The sequence below is a fragment of the Macaca fascicularis genome, chromosome 16, assembly GCF_037993035.2.
Source record: "Macaca fascicularis isolate 582-1 chromosome 16, T2T-MFA8v1.1".
In the NCBI taxonomy this organism is placed as follows: Eukaryota; Metazoa; Chordata; class Mammalia; order Primates; family Cercopithecidae; genus Macaca; species Macaca fascicularis.
In genome coordinates, this window is record NC_088390.1 from 70250711 (window position 1) to 70278094 (window position 27384).

General features: G+C 42.0%; 1 protein-coding gene across 1 annotated transcript; it reads right to left on the bottom strand.

Annotated features, from left to right (window-relative positions):
* Positions 1 to 26839, bottom strand: CCDC47 (coiled-coil domain containing 47). The gene is made up of 13 exons (XM_005584666.5): positions 26645 to 26839; positions 21136 to 21418; positions 19625 to 19732; positions 18938 to 19112; positions 15831 to 15952; positions 15517 to 15582; positions 11657 to 11758; positions 11428 to 11538; positions 9605 to 9690; positions 7924 to 7982; positions 7497 to 7606; positions 7119 to 7286; positions 1 to 1715 (listed from the first exon to the last, which is right to left on the bottom strand). Exons 2-13 carry the CDS (start codon positions 21397 to 21399, stop codon positions 1635 to 1637), a joined length of 1452 nt encoding a protein of 483 aa, XP_005584723.1. The 5' UTR covers positions 21400 to 21418; positions 26645 to 26839; the 3' UTR covers positions 1 to 1634.
* Positions 26840 to 27384: the final 545 nt, after the last annotated feature.

The window sequence follows — 27384 nt, forward strand, 5'->3', positions numbered from 1 at the left end:
TTTTGTCAATCACTTTAATATATGTCCATAGGTAGTTCATATGAATGCTTAAATTACAAAATTAGCTGCCATGGTCCAAACATATGGGACTTTAGGAAAGCTTTTCTTACTCAAAAGATAACTAAGACTATCAACTTTGATTTCTAAAATGTATTTTAAAGGTTTGTAAAACAAGGCTAATACTACAATTATATAATATTAAAGTAATTAAGTTTTATGTTATTTTTGTTATTTTAATAACTTAACTTCGTGAACTGTTAAAAATATTACATTTGCATCTCTCAGTTTACATATTTCTGTATTAACCTGGAGAAAAACCCATGTGAAAAGTTTCCATGCAGTTACAAAGGCAGCAGCACATGCTGTTTTCACAGCAACTTGTTGTTATTGCCTCAGAACAGGCCTGCACTAAAGCATGAACAAAAAATACCCACCACCCCACTCCCACCAGAAAACCCAACCCTTACCCATCCCCGGCAAAAATTACCTGGTACAAGCAATGACCTAAAAAATGCTTTCTTAGTTAGAAGCATTTATAAAATGCAGACATCTGAACAAGCGAAGTGCTCGTGCAGATACATGGGCCTCTCCTCCAAGAGTTGCTTCGGCAAGAGGCGGGAAGAACTCTCAATAGTTTAGGAAAGCTCATTTTCAAAAGTATACTTATACATATTCATGGCTATTTCTTTGAAAGAACATACCCAGCCTCAACTATGGAAAAAATAAAAGCAGAGGGAGAAGCAAAGGCACACAGCCATAATACAGAGAACAGAGCTTCTCCATGAACATCCACCAGGCTGCAGCAACCAAGAAGGAAAAAACATTTGTGACTTCACGTAGACCAATGATCTTACCTAGGTGAAGCATTAATTTTTCATGCATTTGTTACTCAAAAAAATAAACATACAACCACTTAAAATACAGCATTCACGTTGTCACTGGTTTGTGGTATCAGGTAAGGAAAAAACGATGCTCCTGTCCCTGGAATTTTCCATGTACGTGTCAGTATCCTACTGCCTACGGACTTCCTATTAATTCTGTTATCAGCATCTCCCACCTAAAAACATACACTACATTATGTTCTGGGTTCCTGAAATTTCATTACCACATACAGTGTTCTAATTTTTACTTTTTCTCAAGTTTAATGTAGACATACAAGAAAACATCAAGCAATGTTTATTGTGCAATTCCAATCATTATTTGCAGAATCTTGTTTTAGAGTCAGTCTTTATAGCCATTTCAACTGCTTGGTTTAAACAAAAAGCAACAATCTGGTTATCTACCTATAAATTTCATGGTATTTCTTCAAACGCTTAAGTACTAAAAGCACTGATGATTCGTATTATAATTTTTAAAATACTTAAAAACACACATTTCATAGATCATTCCTTTTATAAAATAATCAAAATAATGTGATTATCTGGAAAACAAATTCTTGAAACAGAGCCCTTTCAAGGTTATCTACAACCTCTGTAAAACTCCAAACCCCAAACAGAGTAGATGATGAAATAAGGATTTCTCAGTTGCCCAAAACTGTCTGAAATTTAAGGTTGAGAAATGGACTAGCGTTTTTCATGTTTCCTATGAATTCAGAGCTTACAGGTGGCATCAGAACTCAAATCTCTGGGATGGCTTTACATGGCTTTCACTTTGATTTGTTTCATTTTCATTTGCTTCTTTTCCAACTTCTTTTGCTCACGCCTCAATGCAGCTTCCTAGAGAAAGAAGGCGTAACAAATAAAAAGAGAAGGGAGCAGGGACGAGAGAATTCAAATTAAGCTCGAAACATATCTTAAAAAAAAATCCAAATCAGAATACTGCCTATAGTATTATTCAAAAACTTAAGCTTGCACCATAAATAACATTCTAAAAGATAGTTATAAAAATAATTGCCAGTATCTACATTAGTGAATGCAAATTAAATAAACTTCAAATGAAGCAAAGGTAAACGAATATCTCAGTTTAGAAACTACTACAATTAACTAGGCTTTGTTACTCTGGTTTGATTTTTTTTCTGTACCCAGGAAACACTTAGCCTGATGTTCTCCATACCATTCATGATGGGATTATATCATAAATGTATAACTGCCAAAAGACACATTCTACTTCAGCTCAATGAATTTTAAGAATCTTGTTCCATGAGGTTATTCATTGCAAATTTCTTATTAGCACAGACAGCATATCTGCATACAATACTTAAATTCATAATGCTCTATTTGGGACATTATCATATTTTTATCCTATTTATCAAATGTGATAAAAATCATCAAATTTATCATATTTTTATTTAGGAATTAGGAAGTTATATAGAAGAGGAAGAAGGTTCAGATTATTACTATGTGGACTGAGAGAAGCCTCAGAGGTCAAGTCAAAGTACGACTTCACTGTTGGCCACTAGCGGTCACACTTGATTAAAGTTTATTTCAGCTACAATCTCAAACTTCACATTTTTAGGGTACTGGGGTAAAAATGTACTCAGAGATATACTCCTCAGCTGGTACAGGATGGAGAAAATAGGGAAGAAGAAAAGAAGAAGCACAAAGCATATATAGTTCTTCATAGTGGAACAAATTAGGTTTCAAAGGGTGATTTGTAAATTCCTGGTTTGGGAACTATTGAATGTCTTAGGTTTTTTCTTTATTTTTTTGAGATAGGATCTTGTTCTGTCACCCAGGCTGGAGTGCAGTGGCATAATCTCGGGTCATGGCAGCCTCCCCACCTTCTGGGTTCAAGCCATTCTCCTGCATTAGCCTCCCAAGTAGCTGGAATTACAGGCACGTGCCACCACACCCAACTAATTTTTGTACTTTTAGCAGAGATGGGGTTTCACCATGTTGGCCAAGCTGGTCTCAAACTCCTGACCTCAAGCAATTCACCCACTATGGCCTCCCGAAGTGCTGGGATTACAGGTGTGAGCCAAAGTGCCTGGCCAGGTTTTTTTTTTTCCTTTTAGATACAGTCTTGCTCTGTTGCCCAGGATGACTCTCCTGCCTCAGCCTCCCAAGTAGGTGGGATTACAGGTGTGTGCCACCACACCTGGCTAATTTTTATATTCTTAGTAGAGATGGGGTTCCACCATATTGGCCAGGCTCGTCTTGAACTCCTGACCTCAAGTGATCCACCTGCCTCGGCCTCCCAAAATGTTAGGATTTATAGGCATAAGCCACCGCGCCCAGCCTGTCTTAGGTTTCTTTTCTTTTCTTTTTTTTGAGGTGGATTTTCGCTGTTTTTGAATTATTATTGAAGTTGAACATTTTTCACATGTATTGACTTAAATATCTCTCAAATGTGCTAGCATAAATATATTTATCTTTTTTTTTTTTTTTTTTTTTTGAGACAAACTCACTCTATCGCCCAGGCTGGAGTGCAATGGCACAATCCCGACTCACTGCAACCTGCACCTCCCAGGTTCAATCCCAATGTCCTCTTCCCATTGTTCCAACCCCTACCTTCACCACATTCATTCTTTTCCCAGCACTACCCATCCCTGTCTCCCATATTACATATTACACACACGTGTAAAACCAACGATACACAGAATACAGTATCATGTAAGAAATATTGGCCGGGTGCAGTGGCTGAAGCTGGTGGGCTACTTGAGAGATCAGGAGTTCAAGACCAGCCTGGCCAATGTGGTGAAACCTCGCCTACTCTTTGGGAGGCTGAGGTGGGTGGATTACTTGAGAGATCAGGAGTTCGAGATCAGCCTGGCCAATATGGTGAAACCTCATCTCTACTAAAAATACAAAAATTAGCCGGGTGTGGTGGTGGGCACCCGTCATCCCAGCCACTTGGGAGGCTGAGGCACGAGAATCACTTGAACCTGGGAGGCGGAGGTTGCAGTGAGCCAAGATTGTGCCACTGCACTCCAGCCTGGGCGATAGAGTGAGTTTGTCTCAAAAAAAAAAAAAAAAAAAAAGATAAATATATTTATGCTAGCACATTTGAGAGATATTTAAGTCAATACATGTGAAAAATGTTCAACTTCAATAATAATTCAAAAAATAGCTGGGCACAGTGGCTTGCGCCTGTAATCCCAGCATTTTGGGAGGCCGAGGCGGGTGGATCACCTAAGGTCAGGAGTTTGAGACCAGCCTGACCAAGATGGTGAAACCCCATCTCTACTAAAAAAACACAAAAATTAGCCAGGCATGGTGGCAGGTGCCTGTATTCCCAGCTGAGACAAGAGAATCGCTTGAAACCGGGAGGCAGAGGTTGCAGTGAGCTGAGATCACGCCACTGCACTCCCCCTGGGCAACACAGCAAGAGTATGTCTGAAAAAAAAAAAAAAAATTCAAAAAATACAAAACAAGGGGGACACCATTTCGCCACTACCAGAATCAGGAAAAAAAAAAAAAAAAAGGGCCTGGCATGGTGGCTCACGCCTGTAATCCCAGCACTTTGGGAGGCTGAGGCGGGCGGATCACGAAGTCAAGAGATCGAAACCATCCTGACCAATATGGTGAAACCCCATGTCTACTAAAAATACAAAAATTAGCTGGGCGCGGTGGCAGGCACCTGTAGTCCCAGCTACTAGGGAAGCTGAGGCAGGAGAATCCTTGACCCTGGAAGGCGGAGGCTGCAGTGAGCTGAGATGGTGCCACCGCACTCCAGCCTGGTGAAAGAGCGAGACTCTGTCTCAAAAAAAAAAAAAAATTAATAACTAGTTTTTGAAAAGATGTGAGTAAAAAGGAGCTCTCTGGCTGGGCACAGTGGTTCACACCTGTATTCCCAGCATACTGGGAGGCTGAGATGGGAGGATGGCTGGAGCCCAGGAGTTTGAAGCTGCAGCGAGCTACGATTGTGCCACTATACTCCAGCCTGGGCAACAGAGCAAGACCCTGTCTCAAAAATAAAAATAAAAATAAATTAAAAGAAAAAAAGGAGCTTTCATACCATACACTGGTAGAAGGGGTTGGGTGGGTTGTTCTATTGAGTTCACCAGATCTTTTTACAAGGTACCCAGACCAAATACTATAAAGTGGTAGTTCAAAAAAATTAAATGATTTACATCTATAAGAAGTTTACAATCTGACTCAAGTTAAGTTTCAGGCCCCCTCTTCCTTTAACTCATTATAGTTTCAAACCTTAGAAAGAAATGTAGAACTTCCTTTTTTATAGAAAAATGAAAGGCATTACCTATTAATGATTCCTTTGTAGATTCTTCACACGTACACCTTAAAAAGCCATATTTATTTATAAAGAAGACTGCATAAACACAGAGCTACATTTTCGGGGAAAAAATATCTATCACTAAACCAAGCCAAATAAAACAAAAACATGATTAAAGGGGTAAGATGATGATGACAGGCCTGCAGTATCCTGGGCATTTCACTCAACAGCATTAATGACACCACTGTCAAATGCAAGCCCGCATAGCAGCTCACATTTTCTTGGACACATGACCCCTTTACTCCTAAGAATATTCTTCAATTATCTCAAGATTATTCTCATTAAAATTCACATCTTCCAGAACTTTGTCCTCTCCCTCTTTTTTCTTTTTGAGACGGGGTCTCCCTGTGTCACCCAGCCTGGAGTGCAGTGGCTCGATCCCTGCTCACTGCAACCTCTGCCTCTCGGGTTCAAGTAATTCTCCTGTCTCAGCCTCCTGAGTAGGTGGGATTACAGGAGCACACCACCATGCCGGGCTAATTTTTTTTGTTTTTAGTAGAGACAGGGTTTCAGCATGTTGGTCAGGCTGGTCTCAGACTCCTGACCTCATGATCTGCCTGCCTCGGCCTCCCAAAGTGCTGGAATTACAGGCGTGAGCCACCACGCCCAGCCCGTCCTCTCCCTCTCTTTTTTTGGCTGCCCAGGCTAGAGTGCAGTGGTGTGATCATAGCTCACTGCAGCCTCAATCTCCCAGGTGCCAAGTAATCCTTTCACCTCAGTCTCCCAAGTAGTTTGGACTACAGGTGTGCACCACTATGCACAGCTAATTTTTTTTTTACTAGTAGAGACAAGGTCTCATGATGTTGCCCAGGCTTGTTTTGAACTCCAGGGCTCAAGCAATCTGCTTGCTTTAGCCTTCCAAAGTGCTGGGATTACAAGTGTGAGCCACTGCACCTGGCCTTTGTTCTCTTTTTTGACCAGCATTTACAAGGTCTAAAATTTTAGAGCTGAGTGGCGCACACCTGTAGTCCCAGCTACTTGGGAGGCTGAGGCAGAAGAATGGCTTGAACCCAGGAGGTAGAGATTGCAGTGAGCCAATATTGCACCGTTGCACTCCAGCCTGGGTGACAGAGCGAGACACCATCTCAAAAAAAAAAAAAAAAGGCCGGGCGCGGTGGCTCAAGCCTGTAATCCCAGCACTTTGGGAGGCCGAGACGGGCGGATCACGAGGTCAGGAGATCGAGACCATCCTGGCTAACACAATGAAACCCCGTCTCCACTAAAAATACAAAAAAAATTAGCCGGGCGTGGTGGCAGCGCCTGTAGTCCCAGCTACTCGGGAGGCTGAGGCAGGAGAATGGCGGGAACCCGGGAGGCGGAGCTTGCAGTGAGCCGAGATAGCGCCACTGCACTCCAGCCTGGGCGACAGAGTGAGACTCCGCCTCAAAAAAAAAAAAAAAAAAAAAAAATTTAGAGCTGAACTATGGCATCTTATTTCAGAAACACATCAGATCATACTGAGCTTTCAAATATAACATACTATACCCAAAAAGCTTTTGAGTTTGGGATTCTAGTTAGGTAAAAAACAGAAAAAAATACAAACAAAAATACTGGAAATCTCTAATTCTATAATCAGATTTTAAATTTTACATAACAAGTTTATTTAGATAATAGGGCACATGTGCTGCCTTCTATTAAAATTTCTAATTTTTTTCCACCAAAGTGTTTGGCTTGAAAACTGATAAGGGAATTTTCAAAATGAAACTGTGCTGGAGGAACAGGATAATACTGATAATTTTTCATGTTCACAGACTCAGTGTGGCACGGCTTGAACAGGAAGGATTATTTATTCTTCTTTTTAGTGTTATCAATTGACATAATGTCCCAAATGTTTAGAAAATGCTAAACTTTTAGCCTACAAAGATTACTTTAACAACCAATAGAACACAAGCAGGCATCCTTACAAATCGTAGTTTTACCCCAGTGATAAGACAAGTTTGTCTAACCTCCAGCCTGCGCTGTTTCTCAGGATCTTCCTCATTCATGATTCGCTCCTTCTCTGCTCTTTTTTTCTCCTCCCGCCGAGACTGTGCTGCTTCCTGTCTTTGCACATGTGTCAGTTTCAAGAAGTTCTCTTCTACTCGGGCACGGTTCTTATCTGCTTTTTGTTTGCCCTTTCCCAAGAAACAAAGTGTTTCATAAGAAATCCACTTCTAGTCAACAGCAGCAAAATCCCATTTAGCATTCTTTCATAAAATTACTCCCATTTGGCACTTCTAAATCAACCAGCAAAGATTCAGTCACTGAAATCATTGATAGCTCCCCCCCCACCTTGAGAAGAAACAAAAAAAGGTGCCAATTTATATATAGGCATTGGGTCTTACTTCTCTGTTGAGTCGGAACTTTTTGGCTTTATCAATAGAATAAATCACCATGTTCATCAAGGGTAGCAGTGCCTCCATATCCTTTGGGTAAGTGTTACCTGAGCCAGGCACTGGAAAACAAAGCCGTTTTTCCTACTGAGTTAATGGTAGCATTAATATTTCCAGGCCACCCAACTCTTTTTTTTTTTTTTTTTTAATCTTAACAGACTCATTTCTCTAAGTTTCTTAGGCAGTTAAAATGCAGCAGAAAATATAAATTAAAATATATAAAAGGTAATTTCTTCTTGAAGAAATCTGGAAATCAGTAAGCAAGCATAGGGTTATAGTTTTGATGTAGTTTTAAAGTTATCATTTAGGAGGAAACAATACTCTCCTTAAGGTAATCTCAGAGAAGACTAAGAACCCAGAAAGGACCCAGAATACTTACCATTAAATGTAAACAATAGTGTCCTCTTAGTGTCAGGTAGCTTTAAAGGCTGACCTTCCCTGTCACAAAAGAAAAGGCAATTAAGAAGGAATACAAGAAAGATGTTTTCCATGTACACAAGTCACCCAATACACTTAGATGAACAGATACCTGCACATAATCAGCACAGTATTTGGCTTGGCATCCCCAAGTCAAATATAATCTCAGAGCCCGCAGGAGCTTTACAGGTCATCTGGTCCACTCGTCTATCTGATGGATGCATTCTCAAGTGATCTTTATCCTATACTTGAACACCTCCAGTGATGTTCCCTCCAGGCAAGGGTATATTCCATATCACCTGGGGAGCCAGAAATGAGCCTATATTTAAGTATGAGGCCCATATTTTAGATAACATTTTTGCTTATTTTGATGGATTTTATGTTTTATTTCCAACTCCTATCTTCCTATAGCAAGATATCTTATTATCTTACTTTTGAGTTAGGCTCAGAATAAATTTAGGGATAATCTACTATAGCATATATAATTTAGTTCTGTCACTGAAGATTCCTTTGTAATCTCTGCCTGTATCAATCCTTTGACTATCAATTGCCCTCCATCCCATATTTAAAAGGCACAATGAATGCTACAATGTGAAACATTGTCCTCAGTGCCATTGAGTTGAGCAAGACAAGGATGATGCAGCACTATCTAGAGGCATAAGGACCTGAGTAATCTTAGTACACAACTAAAATCCAGATTAACTTGAATTGTGCTCAACTCCACAGCCTATCAGAGGGTAGTCTTTAACTAAAAATTTAGTCAGAACCAGTTTCAAACCAAGGATAAAGGTAAATAAATAAGCTCTCCTGAGACAGGCTGTGAATTCAAAGAACAAATCCAAGTCCTGAGTATGTACTCCTGAACAGTATTACTATAAAGCTAGAAATCTTATGGGCATTGTGGGCATCTATGCTAGGAAAGGAAACAATCACCTAACTATTCAAAGAGGGAAGCCAGAAAAGGCCATAAATTACAAAACACAGATTTGCAATCAGACATAAGTCAAACATCACACACAAATTATCATCACAAAAAAAAGAACCTATGGACTGGGGCATGGTGGCTCACGTTTATAATTCCATCACTTTGGGAGGCCAAGGCAGGTGGATCACGAGGTCAGGAGTTCAAGACCAGCCTGACCAACATAGTGAAACTCTGTCTCTACTAAAAATACAAAAATTAGTCGAGCGTGGTGGTGCGAGCCTGTAATCCCAGCTACTCAGGAGGCTGAGGCAGGAGAATCGCTTGAACCCGGGAGACGGAGGGTGCAGTGAACAAAGATTGCGCCATTGCACTCCAGCCTAGGCGACAGAGCGAGACAGCGTCTCAAAAAAACAAAAACAAAAACCCACTGCATTTTATTAGTACCAGCCATTCTGTAAGATTCCCAACCACCTCACTGAGTCAGTGGTGCAAACATGCAGGGACACATACAAACTGGGACAGGGGAGGCTCATTTCTCTCCCATAGGTTTACAATGACCTCTCATGATGCATGCAGTCAAAGCAAAGGAAAACATGGAGGCCTGTCATCAACTTCCTTCACACATTTGGTAAGGGATATTGCAGAAGCACCTTACAGGTGTTTCAACACAGAAAGCTAGTGAGGAAAATTAATTTCAACAATTTTATCTTATACGTACTCTTGCATAATTTTTGGACCAGAAAACTGGTCTGAAAAATGAACGGATTCAATCTTGTCAGCATAGTGTGTAAGAAAGTGAACCATCTGAAAAAAAGAAAATAATATTTTTTAAAAGCAGGGTTTAATGCATTTCCCTTTTTTCATAAAGAAATTCACTCTTTGAGACTGGGTACAGTGGCTCACACCAGTAATCCCCACACTTTGGGAGGCAGGTGGATCACCTGAGGCAAGGAGTTTGAGAATTTGAGATCAGCCTGGCCAACATAGTGAAACCCCGTCTCTACTAAAAATACAAAAAAATTAGCCGGGCATGGTGGCATGTGCCTGTAACCCCAGTTATCCAAGAGGCTGAAGCACAAGGAGCGTCTGAATCCGGGAGGTGGAGGTTGCCGTGAGCAGAGACCATGCCACTGTACTCCAGTCTGGGAGACAGAGCAAGACTGTCTCAAAAACAAAAACAAAACAAAAAAAAAAGAAATTCACCCTTCAATCCTTACTTTTGTACAATGTCATTCATTAAGACCAAAGCATGTTAATTGTTTTTTATTTATTTATTTATTTATTGAGACAGGGTCTTGTTCTCTTGCCCAGGCTGGAGTGCAGTGGCGCAATCATAGCTTACCATAGCCTTAATCTCCTGGGCTCAAGTGATCTTCCTGCCTCAGTCTCCTGAGTAGCTGGGACTAAAGGAACACACCACCACACCTGGCTAATTTTTTTTATTGTGGAGACAGGGTCTCACTATGTTTTCCAGGCCAGTCCTGAATCCCTGGACTCAAGTGATCCTCCTGCCTCCACCATCCAAAGTACTGAGATTACAAGTGTGAACCACAGCATGCGGACAAGACTAAAGCTTTTTAAAAATTAAATTTCAATAAGATAAGGAATCTCTTTAGAATTAAAGTAGTACTCCAGGATGGGCGCAGTGGCTCATGCCTGTAATCCAAGCACTTTAGGAGGCCAAGGTGGGTGGATCACTTGAGGCCAGGAATTCCAGACCAGCCTGGCCAACATGGCGAAACCCCATCTCTACTAAGAAAAAGAAAAAAAAAAAAGTCGTACTCCTTTTTAGTCATACCAATGATTAAGATTCTTATCGAGCAACTAAAACTATTTCTCAAAATAACGTTCGAAACAAGAATGAAGGCATAAAGATAAATAATTTCGGGGGATCTAAAATAATTTCAGGGGATCGTTTATAAACATGTCACCTTGAACTTACATTTATAACCATCTCTGAATTATCCTGTATTCTAATGATACTAAGATCTGTTACCATTACACAACCAATAGAAAGAAATGGCTCTCTCAGCCAGGCACAATGGTGGGCTCTTGCTGAGGCAGGAGGAACACTTGAGCCCAGAAGTTTGATGCCGCAGTGAGTTCTGATCACACATATGAATAGCCACTGCACTCCAGCCTAGGCAACATCTCAAGACAACATCTTTTTAAAAACAAAGAAGGAGGAATCTCTACACATCCCTCTTCTCCTACACAAACTGGAGCTCAAAAAAAAAAAAAAAAAGACCAAATGATATGATGAAAAAGATCAGAAGTTATATTCCTTTTTTAAAAAAACCTGAAAGTCATTAGCAATCCCAGGAACAATTTGCTCTTGATTTAGAGAACTTGTTGACTGATCAAATTGTCCATTTGACAAGCCAATTTATTGCTTAAAGAAGGTATTTTAATATTTGTGTGAGAAAGGAATGTAAAACTAGTACACTGACATAAAATGATGAACTTGTACAATGCAACTTTTAGGAAGAGTGTCCTGTAAATGCCAAGGCCTGGCAAATGTATGTCTTCTGTTATATTTACCTTTGTATCCATCATTCCGTCTGTGACTTCTCCCATCTCTGACAGGATGGCCAAAGAGTCTGGCAGTCCATATTTTGCTCCAGACTTAGGTTTATCACTACAAAACTCACTCTAGAGGAAGAAGTAATTGAAAGTAAGACACGACCTTTTATTATGCGATGAAGCTGTGTATATGTGTGCTAAAGAGACACAGTTCTACATATATTTGAGTTGGAGCAACCTAACATACCAAATCCTGCATCTCTTTCTGTAGTCGCACCAAGGCTTTCCGTGTGCCAACAGCAAATACGTAGGTATCCATGTCTTCATCATTCATGGTTACTTTTATTTGCTTTTAAAAAAATGTAAACAAAAAAATTCACCTGTTAGGTTCTGTGATAGGCAGATTTCTAAATGACCCTTAAGATTCCCTCCCCGCTGATGCATATACTCTCCCTTTAAGTGATTGGGATTTGCAAATATGATGGAATATTACCCCCATAATCAGATTGTTTTATGGCAGGTGGTCCCTAATCAGCTGACTGTGAATTAACCAAAAGGGACATTATCTTGGGTGTACCCAACCTAATCAAGCAAGTCCTTAAAAGGAACTATAGCCCTACTTGAAGAAGAAAGTCAAAATGTGAAAGGGCTTATGGGAAAGTTGGGGGTGGGGGACATATGGTAAGGACCGAAGGGTGGCCTTTTGGAACTGAGTGGTTCCCAGTTGACAGTGGTTCCCAGTTGACAGTGGTTCCCAATTCCCCTTATAATAAACCAGTAAATATAAGTGTCTTTTCAAGTTCTATGAGCCATCTAACAAATTACTGGTTGAGAGGGGAGGTCACAGGAACCCCTGATTAATAGTTAGTTGGTCAGAAGTCCAGATGGCAGTATGGGTAACCTGGGACATTCGAATGCATCTGAAGAGGGCAGTCTTGTGGGGCTGAGCCCTTTAATCTCTAGGATTTGAAGCTAACTCCAGGTAGATAAGGTCAGAATTGAATTGAGGCTGGGCACAGTGGCTCATGCCTGTAATCCCAGCACTTTGGGAGGCCCAGGTGTGAGGATCACTTAAGGCCAGGACTTCATGAACTACCTGGGCAACATAGCAAATCTCGGTCCCTAGGAAAAAAAAAAAATTTAAATTTACAAAATTAAAAAGAATTATTATTGAATTCAATTGTGGGATACCCAGTTGGTATCCAGAGAATCTGAGAATTGGCTGTTTGTGTTGGAAAACAGCCCAGACAAGTAAACAGTTATAGTACTCTGACTGGGCCAGAAAGATAAAACATTATAAGCCTAAAAGAGTCTTGATATGTGGGAGGCTGAGGCAGGCGGATCACGAAATCAGGAGATCGAGACCATCCTGGCTAACACGATGAAACCCCGTCTCTACTAAAAATACAAAAAATTAGCAGGGTGTGGTGGCGGGAGCCTGTAGTCCCACCTACTCCGGGGGCTGAGGCAGAAGAATGGCGTGAACCCGGGAGGCAGAGCTTGCAGTGAGCTGAGATCGCACCACTGCACTCCAGCCTGGGCGACAGAGCGAGACTCCGTCTCAAAAAAAAAAAAAAAAAGAGTCTGATATGATATATTTGTTATATTAATAATTAGATCTTTAAATGCTTGGGTGAAATAATTTTTAGTATATGGAAGAAGGAAAACGTTAATATAGGAAAAGAACTGGTAAGATGGCAGCTGTAAAAGAAAACGTTTTCTGCTCTTCCATCACTGATGGGAAGTTACACAAAGCAAACCTTAAACAGAATTTAAAAAAAGGGGCAAATAAAATATAAAGAGCCACATATTTGTTAAAGCAATTTCTCTTAGCAGAAGGAGAGAGACAGAGAAAGAGAGCTGAAAATGATTAAAATGCTTTTAAAGAATAATTTCTACAAAAAGACGGCTGAGGATACAGCAAACTTTCCTCCTCATAAGACGGTGGTTGGTGGGAGAAAGGATGACAGAAATATTAACTGATAGGGCTCTAAATTTTAGTGGACTAAGTCATCATGGCCATATTAGAAAAATTAAAATAAAATTACAGGTTTACAAGTAAAAATGAGACCTTTAAAATATAACAGTGGGGCCGGGCGCGGTGACTCTTGCCTGCAATCCCAGCACTTTGGGAGGCCGAGGTGGGTGGATCACCTGAGGTCAGGAGTTCGAGACCATCCTAACCAACATGGCGAAACCCTGTCTCTACTAAAAATACAAAAATTAGCTGGGTGTGGTGGCAGGCGCCTGTAATCCCAGCTACTTGGGAGGCTGAGGCAGGAGAATCACTGGAACCCGGGAGGTGGAGGTTGCAGTGAGCCGAGATCAAGCCATTGCACTCCAGCCTAGGCGATAGAGTGAGATTCCATCTCAAAAAAAAAAAAAAAATACATATATATATATCTATATATACACACATATTATTTTCAATCCAATACCATTTCAAAGTACCTAATTTACATTACTAACAAAACACTTACAACCCAAATACTATTTCATACTTTCACATAAATATGTACCTATCTCTCTTTTTCTATTATAGAAAAGAAAAAACTGTCTTATATATTTTTGTTTCTTGTAGCAGTGGGAGCCAGCACAATTACTTGTTGAAAGAATGAAGAGGCCAGGCGCGGTGGCTCACACCTGTAATCTCAGCACTTTGGGAGGCCAAGGCGGGCGGATCACGAGGTCAGGATATCGAGACTATCCTGGCCAACATGGTGAAACCCCGTCTCTACTAAAATACCAAAAAATTGGCCAGCAGTGGTGGTGTGCGCCCGTAGTCCCAGTTACCCAGGAGGCTGAGGCAGAAGAGTTGCTTGAACCCAGGAGGCCGAGATTGCAGTAAGCTGAGATTGCGCCACTGCACCCCAGCCTGGCAACAGAGCAAGACTCTGTCTCAAAAAAAAAAAGAAACAATGAAGAAAGAAGGAATGTGGTATTTGTGAGAAAGGACACAATTTGCAGATAAACATACTGATTTATTTCATTTTATTTTATTTTATTTTATTTTATTTTATTTTATTTTATTTTTTTTGAGATGGAGTCTCACTCTGTCGCCCAGGCTGGAGTGCAGTGGCCGGATCTCAGCTCACTGCAAGCTCCGCCTCCTGGGTTCACGCCATTCTCCTGCCTCAGCCTCTTGAGTAACTGGGACTACAGGCACCTGTTGCCTCGCCCAGCTAGTTTTTTGTATTTTTTAGTAGAGACGGAGTTTCACCGTGTTAGCCAGGATGGTCTCGATCTCCTGACCTCGTGATCCACCCGTCTCGGCCTCCCAAAGTGCTGGGATTACAGGCTTGAGCCACCGCGCCTGGCCAACATACTGATTTAATAAAGGAAAGAAGATATACCAAACATAAGGTCCTCAGATCATGACTGGAGCTTATTCAGCCAGAAATGTATTATTTGAAGCAAAACTTATTTGAGAAGAAACCCAGCTTTCTGCCAAAGATAAAAACATATACAAGGAGCCAAGTTACCCATGAGGGCCACTACCTGTCACAATTGCTTTGCCCACTGTCGTCAACGCTAAGTCAATTGATCTGTGTGGTGATACAGTATCACCTCTTTCCCACCAAAAGGCCCATGAAGGCCCCCTGACAACTGCACAGAGTGGAAGATGATGCTCTGTCCAAGGAGAAAAAGGGTACATTTTTTTGTCAAGGGACATAAATTGCCAGAAACTAAAAACACAATCCAGACAGAAATGGAAAAAGCTCTAGGAAAGAATTCAGTTTGGGCCAAGCGTGATGGCTCACATCTATAATCCCAGCACTTTGGGAGACCAAAGTGGGTGAATCACTTGAGGTCAGGAGTTCGAGACCAGCCTGGCCAACATGGTGAAATCCCGACTCTACTAAAAACACAAAAATTAGCCAGGTGTGGTGGTGGGCATCTGTAATCTCAGCTACTTGGGAGGCTGAGGCAGGAGAATTGCTTGAACATGGGAGGCAGAGGTTGCAGTGAGCCAAGATCGTGACATTGCACTCCACCCTGAGCAACAGGGTGAGATGCCATCAAAAAAAAAAAGAAAGGAAAAAAAAAGAAGAAAGAAAAAACAATAATTTGGTCTGTACAGAGAAAACCAGCGGGAAGAATACATACCACTTGATCACTCACTGGTCTCATCATCCGGGCCAGGACATTCAGTAAGTCTTGTCTCTTGAGGAACTGAAAAAAAATGAGAGAAGCAAGTAAATTCAATTGCAACTCCTACTTAGTATAAAAAAAGGGCCTTGGAGGAGAATCAAATGCTTCATCAAATATATTTTACGACACATTTGCCAGTTAGCATAAGTATCACTTTTAGACCTCATTTTAAGTCAAATATGAAGGGATAAGATGCTGAATTGGGGGGGCTGGGAATCACAGCTGGACAAAATTAAGGGAAGATATCGTACAAGAAGTTTCCTACTTACCCTCAGCTGGATAAGCATGCCCTCACAGCACACTCGACCAGAACACCATAGGTTATAGATGTGCTCATTCTCCTGGTTCAGTTTTCCTGTGCTTGTGGCTTCTTTGTTAGTTCCATCATCCCCTAGGGGTAAAACCACTTAATGTGACTCAACAGAAAATGTCAAGGCCGGGCCGGAGGCCGGGCGCGGTGGCTCAAGCCTGTAATCCCAGCACTTTGGGAGGCCGAGACGGGTGGATCACGAGCTCAGGAGATCGAGACCATCCTGGCTAACACGGTGAAACCCCGTCTCTACTAAAAAATACAAAAAACTAGCCGGGCGAGGTGGCGGGCGCCTGTAGTCCCAGCTACTCGGGAGGCTGAGGCAGGAGAATGGCGTAAACCTGGGAGGCAGAGCTTGCAGTGAGCTGAGATCCGGCCACTGCACTCCAGCCTGGGTGACAGAGCGAGACTCCGTCTCAAAAAAAAAAAAAAAAAAAAAAAGGCCGGGCCGGGGGCGGTGGCTCACGCCTGTAATCCCAGCACTTTGGGAGGCTGAGGAGGGTAGATCACGAGGTCAGGAGTTCAAGACCAGCCTGGCCAGCATGGTGAAACCCCATCTCTTACATAAAAAAAAAAATTACAAAAAATTAGCCAGGCATGGTGGCGTGTACCTGTAGTTCCAGCTACTCGGGACGCTGAGGCAGGAGAATAGCTTGAACCCAGCATATGGAGGTTGCAGTGAGCTGAAATCGCATCACTGCACTCCAGCCTGGATGACAGAGCGAGACTCCGTCTCAAAAAAAAAAAAAAAAAAAAGAAAAAAAAAAGAAAACAAGGCCGAATACCTCATGTTCTTCTATCCTGACCGCAAAATGATCATAGCTTCAGAGTAGCAATACTTTGCTGTCTTACAGAACTCTGTTTGGATAGGGACTAAACTAGATTAGCACTGTTCCTTTTACTTTTAAAACTATTGTTTCTATTAGAAGATATATGGATTCTAAGCACATGTTTGTCAGTTTAACGATGATCAGCTTGGAGTATAAGTCTCTCAGAGTACATACAAAATAGGAAAAAAAGCAGTTGAAATATCTCTGCCAAAAGTTAAAGAAAAAAAAATCTCCTGTGGAGTAAATAAAAAATACTGTTAATACAAACTACTCAGCAATTCCTCACTATGTCTCCTATGAATTAACTTTAACCAAGCTTTCTTTTCCAATGCAAAATGATAACTGGGTCTTACTAATAGTATTAAGAGTTGTATTTTAAATCTAGAAAAAAGCTCAAATTCCAATACTTTCTCTCTTCATTTAATTCATTAAGTATACAAAACAAATTGCTCAACCTCACCAGGGAAAACAGACTGATACACCAAATGAAAACAAGCAAGGGGAAGTAGAAGGAGCCAAAGCTGCTTTTTTTTTCCCCCCGGAATTTCCGGTCAAAACATACTCTGAAATACTATAGTACAGTGGAGACAGGGTGGACTTTGGAAACAGGTAAGTTCTGATATCTTGGTTGCAATGTAATAGCTTAGATAACTTTTAACATTTCTGCCCTTCAGTTTCCTCCTTAGGAAAACAGCAACTATAGCCAACTGACAGTGCTGTTACAAAAAGAAACACTGTATGTAAAGTATGTAGCATAATATATAAACACTAGTGTGTTGCAGAGCAGGTGGATACATGCTTACTATTAAAGAGAAATAAGGTGCTAAATGCCAAATAGGTGAATGTGAGGTTAGTCCACCTCATTCCCTACATTGCACAACTACAGAGGTTCCTCCTTCAGTGTATATTTCAGCAGTGGATCAAAAACTCAAGTGTCCAGATTCTAAGGGAATTTTGAGAGACTTTCAGTTTCTAAAAGACGAATTGAAAGCATTTATCAAGCTACCTAAAATGTCAAACTTTCTTGGTTTCCGTCAGAATTTTATCAACTTGTTTTGAAAACATCTATTACATTATTCTAATCAGAAGCTGTTTAGCAATTTTACTGCTGACTCATGAAAGATGAGAAAATTATTAAATACAATATATTCTTATTTTCAGAAACAGGGTCTCTCATTCTATCACCCAGGCTGGAGTGCAGGAGCATGATCCTGTATCACTGCAGTCTCAAACTCCTGAGTTCAATTCTCCCACTTCAGCCTCACGAGTAGCTGGGACCACAGAAGCACACCACTGTGACCGGCCAATTTTTGTTTTATTTTATTTGTAGAGACAAGGTCTCACTATTTTGCCCAGACTGGTCTTAAACTCCTGGCCCCAAATAATCCTCCCACCTTGGCCTCCCAAAGCACTGGAATTACAGGTGTGAGCCACCGCACTCAGCCAAAAAAACAGGATCCTCAAGGCTGGATGCAGTAGCTCACACCTGTAATCCCAGCAATTTGGGAGGCCGAGACAGGCAGATTGCTTGAGCCTAGGAGTTCGAGACCAGCTTGCACAATATGATGAAACTCTGTCTCTACAAAAAAATACAAAAATTAGCTGGATGTGGTAGCATGTGCCTATAGTCCTGCCTACTCAGAAGGCTAAGATGGAAGGGTCTCTCGAACCTGGGAGGTCAAGGCTGCAATGAACCGTAATCACACCACTGCACACAAGCCTGGGTAACAGAGTGAGACTTTACCTCAAAAAAATAAAAATAAAAAGACCAGGTGCGGTGGCTCACGCCTGTAATTCCTGCACTCTGGGAGGCCGAGGTGGGTGGACCATGAGGTCAAGGGATCGAGACCATGGAGGCCAAGATGGTGAAACCCCGTCTCTACTAAAAATACAAAAATTAGTGGAGCATGGTGACGCACGCCTGTAGTCCCAGCTATTCAGCAGGCTGAGGCAGGAGAATCGCTTGAACCCAGGAGGTGGAGGTTGTAGTGAGCTGAGATTGCGCCACTACACTCCAGCCTGGTGACAGAGCAAGACTCTGTCTCAACAATAATAATAATATAAAATTAAAAATTAAAATTAAAAAAAGAAGAGCAGGGGGAATACTTGAGAGAAAAAACAATGCACCCTCTTTGGTATTCCATGAAAGCAGTTAGATGCTTATACTGAGGGGAATACATCATCCTTACCAGATTGTTTTCAAGCAAGAAGCTGGGCTGACATTGACCTCACTTACCTACTAAAGTAAAGTTGCTCTCCAAAAGCTCCCTATGAGTGTTAAACCAGGCCTGTGCAAGGCGACTGTTTTTATTCTTCCCAATGATGTAATTCATGATATAAGCAAGTAGACCAGTCACCATCAAAATTTCTAGATAATAACTCTCCCAGCTGTTCTGGAGGTGTGCAGGAACCTAAAAAAGCAAAATCATTCCATTAAATGTTAGCTGTGACTGAATGGAGTCTCCTCATGGGAGGAAGAATGAGAAAATCCATAAACAGAAGGGATACTTCAGATATCTGTCATTGAACATAGTTATACTTTGAAAAACAGGTCCATTTTACTTTTCTAGGCTAGCTTTATAAAAGATTCTTTAAGGAAATATAAGGACAATCAAATGGGATGAAAAGCTGGAAAGCCCTTTGTATTACACTTGGTCCTTAATCCCCCAAATAAATTCAATGTACTGTACATCACCAAGGAATAAATTTTACTTATTCATTGATAAGTAAAACTAGAAGTGCTAGAATGATAAACAGGGGTTGCTTCTGTAGGTGGTGATTTTTATCAGAAGAACTGATGTCAAGCTCTTTCTCAGTTCCCACTATTGCATTAACACCAGTTATACATCATTAATTCTATTTCTGGGATTAATGATAAGACATTTTGTTGTTTAGTTGGGAATTCAGAATCCTGGATACCTACATCAACAATTGTTATTGGGTCTTTATTTTTGCTAGAAGAAGTATCTGGTTTGTCTTCATAACCTTCAAATTCTTCATCATCATATGGTTCACTCTCGGTATCTCCCTCCTACAAAAATGAGGCATCATCTGTTTTCCTCTACAAATGTCACCAGCAGCTGTGTCTCATTTTGTTGGCAACATTTGTTGAGGAAAACAGAATGTGTAAGCAGCAAGCATAGAACACAGATGTTACATGTTTTTAACAAAACAATTGGGTACAAATTTCAGCTTAAAATGAAAAAGTTCTGGAGACCTAATGTACAGCATGGTGACTACAGTTAATATATTACAGACTTGAAATCTACTAAGAGACTAGATCTTAAGTATTCTCACCACACACACACACACACACACACACACACACACGGAGGCAACTATGTTAATTAGCTTGATTGTGGTAAGCACTTCACATTATATGTATAGGTATACCAAAACTCTACGTTGTGCACCTTAAATATATACAATTTTTGTCAGTTATACCTCAATGAAGCTGGGGGGCACCCAAAACACCAAAATGATGACTCCCCATGCTTTTGATGGCAAAGTTCTTTCTCTCTCTCTCTCCTCTCCTCCTCTCTTTCTCTTTCTTTCTTTTTTTCTTTCTTTCTTTTGATAAGGTCTTGCTCTGTCACCCAGGCTAAAGTGCAGTGGCTCGATCTCAGCTCACTGCAACCTCTAACTCCCAGGTTCCAGCGATTCTCCTGGCTCAGCCTCCCAAGTAGCTGGCATTACAGGCACGCACCACCACGCCCAGCTAATTTTTGTATTTTCAGTAAAGACAGGGTTTCACCATGTTGGCCAGGCTGCTCTCAAACTCCTGATCTCAGGTGATCTGCCCGCCTCGGCCTCCCAAAGTGCTGGGATTACAGGCATAAGCCACCATGCCCAGCCAATTGTAAAGTTCTAAATAATACAATTCTCATCCACAAACAGTATCTATTCTCTAACCCCTCCTCCAGTTAAGGTTTCAATAGAAGAACACAATTCATTCTGTTAATGTAAAAGGTGGAAACTTACCACAAAACATTTAGAAGAGTTCTACTTAGTGAATGAAAATGAAGATTCCAGACAGTAAAGGTCTCCTGAGCCTGAGTATTAATTTTTTTTTTTTTTGAGATGGAATATCGTTCTGTCACCCAGGCTGGAGTGCAGTGGCACGATTTCGGCTCACTGCAAGCTCTGCCTCCTGGGTTCACGCCATTCTCCTGCCTCAGCCTCTCCAGTAGCTGGGACTACAGGCGCCCGCCACCATGCCCGGCTGATTTTTTTGTATTTTTAGTAGAGATGGGGTTTCACCGTGTTAGCCAGGATGGTCTTGATCTCCTGGTCTCATGATCCGCCTGCCTCGGCCCCCCAAAGTGCTGGGATTACAGGCGTGAGCCACCGCACCCGGCCATGAGGATTAATTTTAATGTTTGGGAAAAGTGCTAGTTACAAATTTTTCCAAGAAAGCAATAAAAAGAGCCTCACCTGGGTATCTGCATCTTCAAAATCTCCTTCTTGGTTTTCATCCTGCCCTTCCAACTCCACAGTGGTCTCATCTTCATCATCTTCAGTGGTTATGACCCGTTGAGGAGATTCAGTAACAGAGTCTTCCATGACATCCTCAAATTCAGCGAAGTCATTATCATCATACTCTACTATGTCCTCCTCATCCTCAAAATCATCAAACTTGGCTTCAGAGACACTCCCAAACACCAGAAGGACAACACAGAAAGTGTGGAAGGCTTTCATTGCACCTTGAGAAAAAAAGCTTAAAAAAAAAAAAGAGAACCCCAAAATGGATTGCCATTCTATACATACTGATCAGATTTTATAAATAGTAAAAATCTATAAACCTCTCCTGCTTTTCTCTTATTCAGTACTATTAGATTCAGATCACATTATATAAAGAACAACTCAAGAGGCTTGGGTTCTAGTCTGGATCCTGGCACTAGATATCTGTAAAATCTTCAACAAGTCATCAAGTCATTTATTTAATTTCTTTTTTTTTTTTTTTTGAGACGAAGTTTTGCTCCTGTCACCCAGGCTGGAGCACAATGGTGTGATCTCAGCTCACTGCAACCTCTGCCTTCTTCAATCGATTCTCCTGCCTCAGCCTCCCAAGTAGCTGGGATTATAGGTACGCACCACCACACCCGGCTAACCTTCATATTTTTAGTAGAGATGGGGTTTCACCATGTTGGCCAGGCTGGTTGTGAACTCCTGGGTGATCCACCTGCTGTGGCCTCCCAAAGTGCTGGGATTACAGGTGTGAGCCACTGTGCCCAGCCCAAGTCATTTAATTTCTTTAGGTTGGGTTTTCTAAAACTCTCTGTCCATTGACACAGAGTATTCAGTAAGCATTTTTTGAGGGCCTATTAAAAAGTTTTCTATAGAAAATGAGAAGGAGGTAAAAATGAAGGAGTAAGATGTAGCTATTTATCTGTTAGTGGTAACAAGAATAATCCATGAATAAAAAGGCCATTCACCCTTAGACTGATTTGTGTTCATGCATGAACAAATTATCATAAGAGCAAACACTTAAATCACTACGTGCTAGACACCGTTCTAAAGACTTTACAAAAAGCAACTAATTTAATCCTCATAAGAACGCTCTTAGGAAAGCTGCAATATTAACATCCCCATTTCACTGATAAGGAAAATGGGGCAGAGAGATGCTGAGTAGTACAACTACCAAGTGACAAAGAGTTGTGATTTGATCCCGGAGTTTTGCCTCCAGAATCCATGCTATGAACCACTTCTCAGGCTGCTTCTCAAATGTAGGTAGGTGGCTGTGCTTTCATATAACTTGCTTAGAAGCAGTAATTTTTTGCTAACCAATTGTTCCTAGTGTGTATGATGGAATTGAATATATCATTTTATAGCTTTTTGAAGAACATTAAGTTTTCTAATATATGAAAAAAGTTTCTGCATTAACAAATATAACGATATCATATCTGTGACAAAATATGTGCCCAATTATATGAAAACACAGAGGACAATGTAACCATTTTACCAAATAGGTAAGGCTTCACAAAAAAAAAATAGACGGGGGAGACCATTTGAGCTGAAATTTGAAAAGTATATTTCAACCATCAAACCCATTTAGGCTGTATTTCCGGTCCTGTCCCTCATCTAAACATCAGCCCTATGTCATAACTCACTGTAACCTTGAAGACATATCTGTTTTGATGTCCTACAAACTTTTCGTGTTATCTAGTAAGATAGTAAATATTTAGGCTTTATGGGGTACATACTGGTCTCTGCTGCATATTCTTCTTTTTAAAAAAAAACTTTAAAAAAATATAAAGACCATTCTTACTTCACAGGCCTCCCCTCAGGCTGACCCTATCCCTGACTATAGTCATCTCAAAATCATCAGGTATCTGAATTTCTTATTTGTATATTAATATCAATCACATTTTTTCCAGTCTTGCTTGTTGAAAAGAACAAGATATCTAATGTTTTGCCTTCTTTTTCCCTTGAAATCTATCAGCCATCAAATCCTGGTGTTTCCTTCTTTGATTCCCACAGCCACTACAACCCAAGTTACCCCCACCTGCTGAAGAGCCACCATATTATTCTAAAGGGTATTGTCTTAATGATCTCCCCACTCCCTACTTTTCCTCCCCAAAAACCACCAGCATCTTTCTAAAACAGAACTTTTGTTACATATAAGCATTCAATAATCATCAAAGGCTAACCAATTATTGCAAAAGTAATACAAAAACTCCTTTGGCATTCACTGCTTTTCACAATGATCCTACTGTAATTAAATGTACCTTCACTAAAGCATATCGCCACAGTAGATACTATGCCAAGATAAAGCACAATTCCTGAATTGAAAATAAATCTGCACAGGAATTCAGTTTCAAGGACATGTGCTACAATATTATTTATGATGGTGAAATTTGGTTAAACTCTTTGATTAAACTATGGATGTATAAAAACCAAAGCTACTGTTGTCCATTAAAAATTGTTATACAGGGTGGTGGCTCTCCCCTGTAATCCCAGCACTGTGGGAGATTGGGGAGAGTGGATTGCTTGAGCACAAGAGCTGGAGACCAGCCTTGGCAACATGGCAAAAACCCACCTCTACAAACAAAATAGAAAAATTAGCTGGGTTTGGCGGCATGTGCCTGTAGTCCCAGCTACTCGAGGAATGAGGTGAGAAAATCACTTGAGCTCTCAAGGCCGAGGCTGCAGTGAACTGTCATCATGCTAATGCATTCCAGCCTGGGTAACAGTGAAACATGCCTCAAAACAAAACACAAATAACAAAATAAAAACCTCAAAGTAAGGCCGGGCGCGGTGGCTCAAGCCTGTAATCCCAGCACTTTGGGAGGCCGAGATGGGCGGATCACGAGGTCAGGAGATCGAGACCATCCTGGCTAACCCGGTGAAACCCTGTCTCTACTAAAAAATACAAAAAAACTAGCCGGGCGAGGCAGCGGGCGCCCGTAGTCCCAGCTACTCGGGAGGCTGAGGCAGGAGAATGGCGTGAACCCGGGAGGCGGAGCTTGCAGTGAGCTGAGATCCGGCCACTGCACTCCAGCCTGGGTGACAGAGTGAGACTCCGTCTCAAAAAAAAAAAAAACCTCAAAGTAATTAAAAAATTGGTTACACAGCCTGGGCAACATAGTGACACTTCCTCTCTACAAAAAAAATGTTTTAAATTAGCTAAGTCTCACGCTCATTCCTATAATCCCAGCAGTTTGGGAGGCCGAGGTAGACAGATCACTTGAGGTCAGGAATTAGAGACGAGCCTGGCCAACATGGTAAAACCCTGCCTCTACTAAAAATATTTCAAAAATTAGCCAGCGTGGTAGCGCACACCTGTAATCCCAACTATTTGGGAGGTTGATGAGAATCACTTGAACCTGGGAGGCAGAGGTTGCTGTGAGCTGAGATCGCACCACTGCACTCTAGCCCGGGCGACATAGGGAGACTCTGTCTCAAAAATAAATAAATAAATAAGTCAAGTCTGGTGGTGTGCACCTGTAGTCCGGCTATTCTAGTGGCCGAGGTGGGAGAATCACCTGAGCCCAGGAGGTTGAGGCTTCAGTGAGCCATGACTGCACCACTGCACTACAACCTGGGCAACAGAGCAAGGCCCTGTCTAAATGGAAAAAAAAAAAAAAAAAAAAAGTTACAAATGAAGGTGAAAACCAGATTGTTTCAGAAGCAAATGCACATAAAGAAAAAGGTTTGGCTGGGTGCGATGGCTCACACCTATAATCTCAGCACTTTCGGAGGCCAAGGTGGGCAGATCACCTGAGGTCAGGAGTTTGAGGCCAGACTGACCAACATGGTGAAAACTCATGTCTACTAAAAATACAAAAATTAGCCGGGCATGGTGGCAGGCGCCTGTAATCCCAGCTACTTGGGAGACTGAAGCAGGAGGATCTCTTGAATCAGGAGGTGGAGGTTGTAGTGAGCCGAGACAGTGCCATTGCAGTCCAGCCTGGGCAACAAGAGTGAAACTCCATCTCAAAAAAAAAAAAAGAAAAAGAAAAACAAAACAAAAAAGTTTAACAGGGGTGTCCAATTTTTTGGTTTCCCTGAGCCACATGGGAAGAATAATTGTCTTGGGCCATACATAAAACACACTAATAATAGTCGATAAGCTAAAAAATATCTCATAATGTTTTAACAAAGTTTGCAAATTTGTGTTAGGCTACTTTCAAAGCTGTACTGGGTCACATGCGGCCTGCAGGCCATGGGTTGGACAAATTTGGTTTAGAAAAACATACATTTACATACAAATAGTAGTTAGCTTATATAGTAGAATTGTGGGTATTTTGTCTTTATTTTTCTTCATATTTATTTTAGTTGTTTTTTTGAGGCAGAGTCTCCCTCTGTAGCCCAGGTTGGAGTGTAGTGGTGTGATCTCGGGTCACTGCAAGCTCCGCCTCCCGGGTTCACGCCATTCTCCTGCCTCAGCCTCCCAAGTAGCTGGGACTACAGGCGCCCACCACCACCACCACGCCTGGCTAATTTTTTTGTATTTTTAGTAGAGACGGGGTTTCACTGTGTTAGCCAGGATGGTCTCGATCTCCTGACCTCGTCGTGATCCGCCCGCCTCGGCCTCCCAAAGTGCAGGGATTACAGCCGTGAGTCACCGCGCCCGGCCTCCTTTTCAAATCCTACTCTTAAAACTTTTTTTTTCAAATATAAGTAACTAAAAGTTAACACTGGAACAGCCAACTCGATTAACAGCCTACCAAAAGATCTGCTCATTTCAAATTGAATTTCCACTTAGAATATTCACACCATAGAAACACTTCTAAGATAACTCAGCACTATAATGGAGATCCTTCGAGGTTATTTAGGTTACAATCATCCAAGCCATTTTTACCTTGGCCTTCCCCCTTAGAAGTCCCTGCTGCACCTGTTAACTCAGTTCTCAAACGCACAAGTTCTTGCCAGGCCACCCAGCTTCTATGACTCCTGAAGCAAGCAACACAGGACCAAGGAAAATTCACACAAGCACTGACAAGTCTGGTTTGATTATTTTCTGCAAGCTCATCCAATAGTTCCTCAGCGACTGAGTCCAGACTTGAGGGAAGGGGACTGAGTGAGGCCATTATTCCTTGTTGTCATTTTAGATTAGGTCTTTCTGACAACGGCCAGAACGAGTATTCTGGAAATCATGCAGACTTTCCTCTGTCTCCTTATACGTGTTGGATACAAACACGTTTCATGCTAGAAACCTCCAGAGGAGACTGGCCACAGAGGTTTTTGCTTCTATTAAACCCCCTCGCCTAGTTTCTCCCCACCCAAGAGAATCAATACATCCTAATGGCATCCTGCGGCACACACTGTACATTTCCTCTAACTCTGCCCTTCTGGCTATCATTTGCTCACAGTCCATGGGAAAGTTCCCCTAAACCATTACAATTATCTCAACCGGACCGGGCTACAGGCCAAGCAACTCGGAGTCACCGCTCGGCCTGGGCCGGCCCCGCCGACAAGCGCGTCCTGGCCCGCTCCTTACCTGTGGCCAAGGCCGAAACCCGGCCCAGCGCCCTACGTCCGCCACCCCTGCTCCGCCTGCCTCTCGGCCTGGCCGCAGCCTCCGCGATCGCAGCTGTTTTACTACCCTGGATGCCTCTAGGACACAGCCAGAACCGTAGCTCAGGCACGCCGCGCCTTTCTTCACGTAGCCTCCGCCGTCCGTTACGTAGAATGCGAGCGGCTCGTCAGCGCCTGCGCGCAGTGTGCAGTGTGCAGTGTGCGGGGCGGGACGCAACACTAGGGACAGCGCAAGACCTCCCTCTTCCCCGCCCAGCTGAGGCGAGGTGGGGCTTCTGGGAAAATTACATAATCCCCGCCCCTGGGCCGGAACTGCTCTCGCCTATACCAATCCTCCTCCGTAGGGTTCCGTCAAGTTGACGTCACACGGAACCGGTGCTCCGGAAGCTAAAGGTAGTGATGCTGTGCGGAACCACGTGGCCAAAGGCAAGAGTGTCGCTGTAGTAGTATTTGCAACGGACCAGAGTTTAAATGATAGGCATGTTCATGTAAATGTGGTTTCTGCCCAACCCATTTTCTCTTGGGATTTTTTGACCAGCCTCCTGACGCCACTTTTTCTTCATTCCCAGACCCACTTTCTAGACGGGTCATGAACTCTGTCCACCCAACTAGCAGTTTCCTGTCAGAGTATCTGAGGAGCCTGGGAGGCGTTCTGGAGCTTTTAGGTCAGGCGCCTTCCGGGAGTCGTAGCCCCGGCCCCGC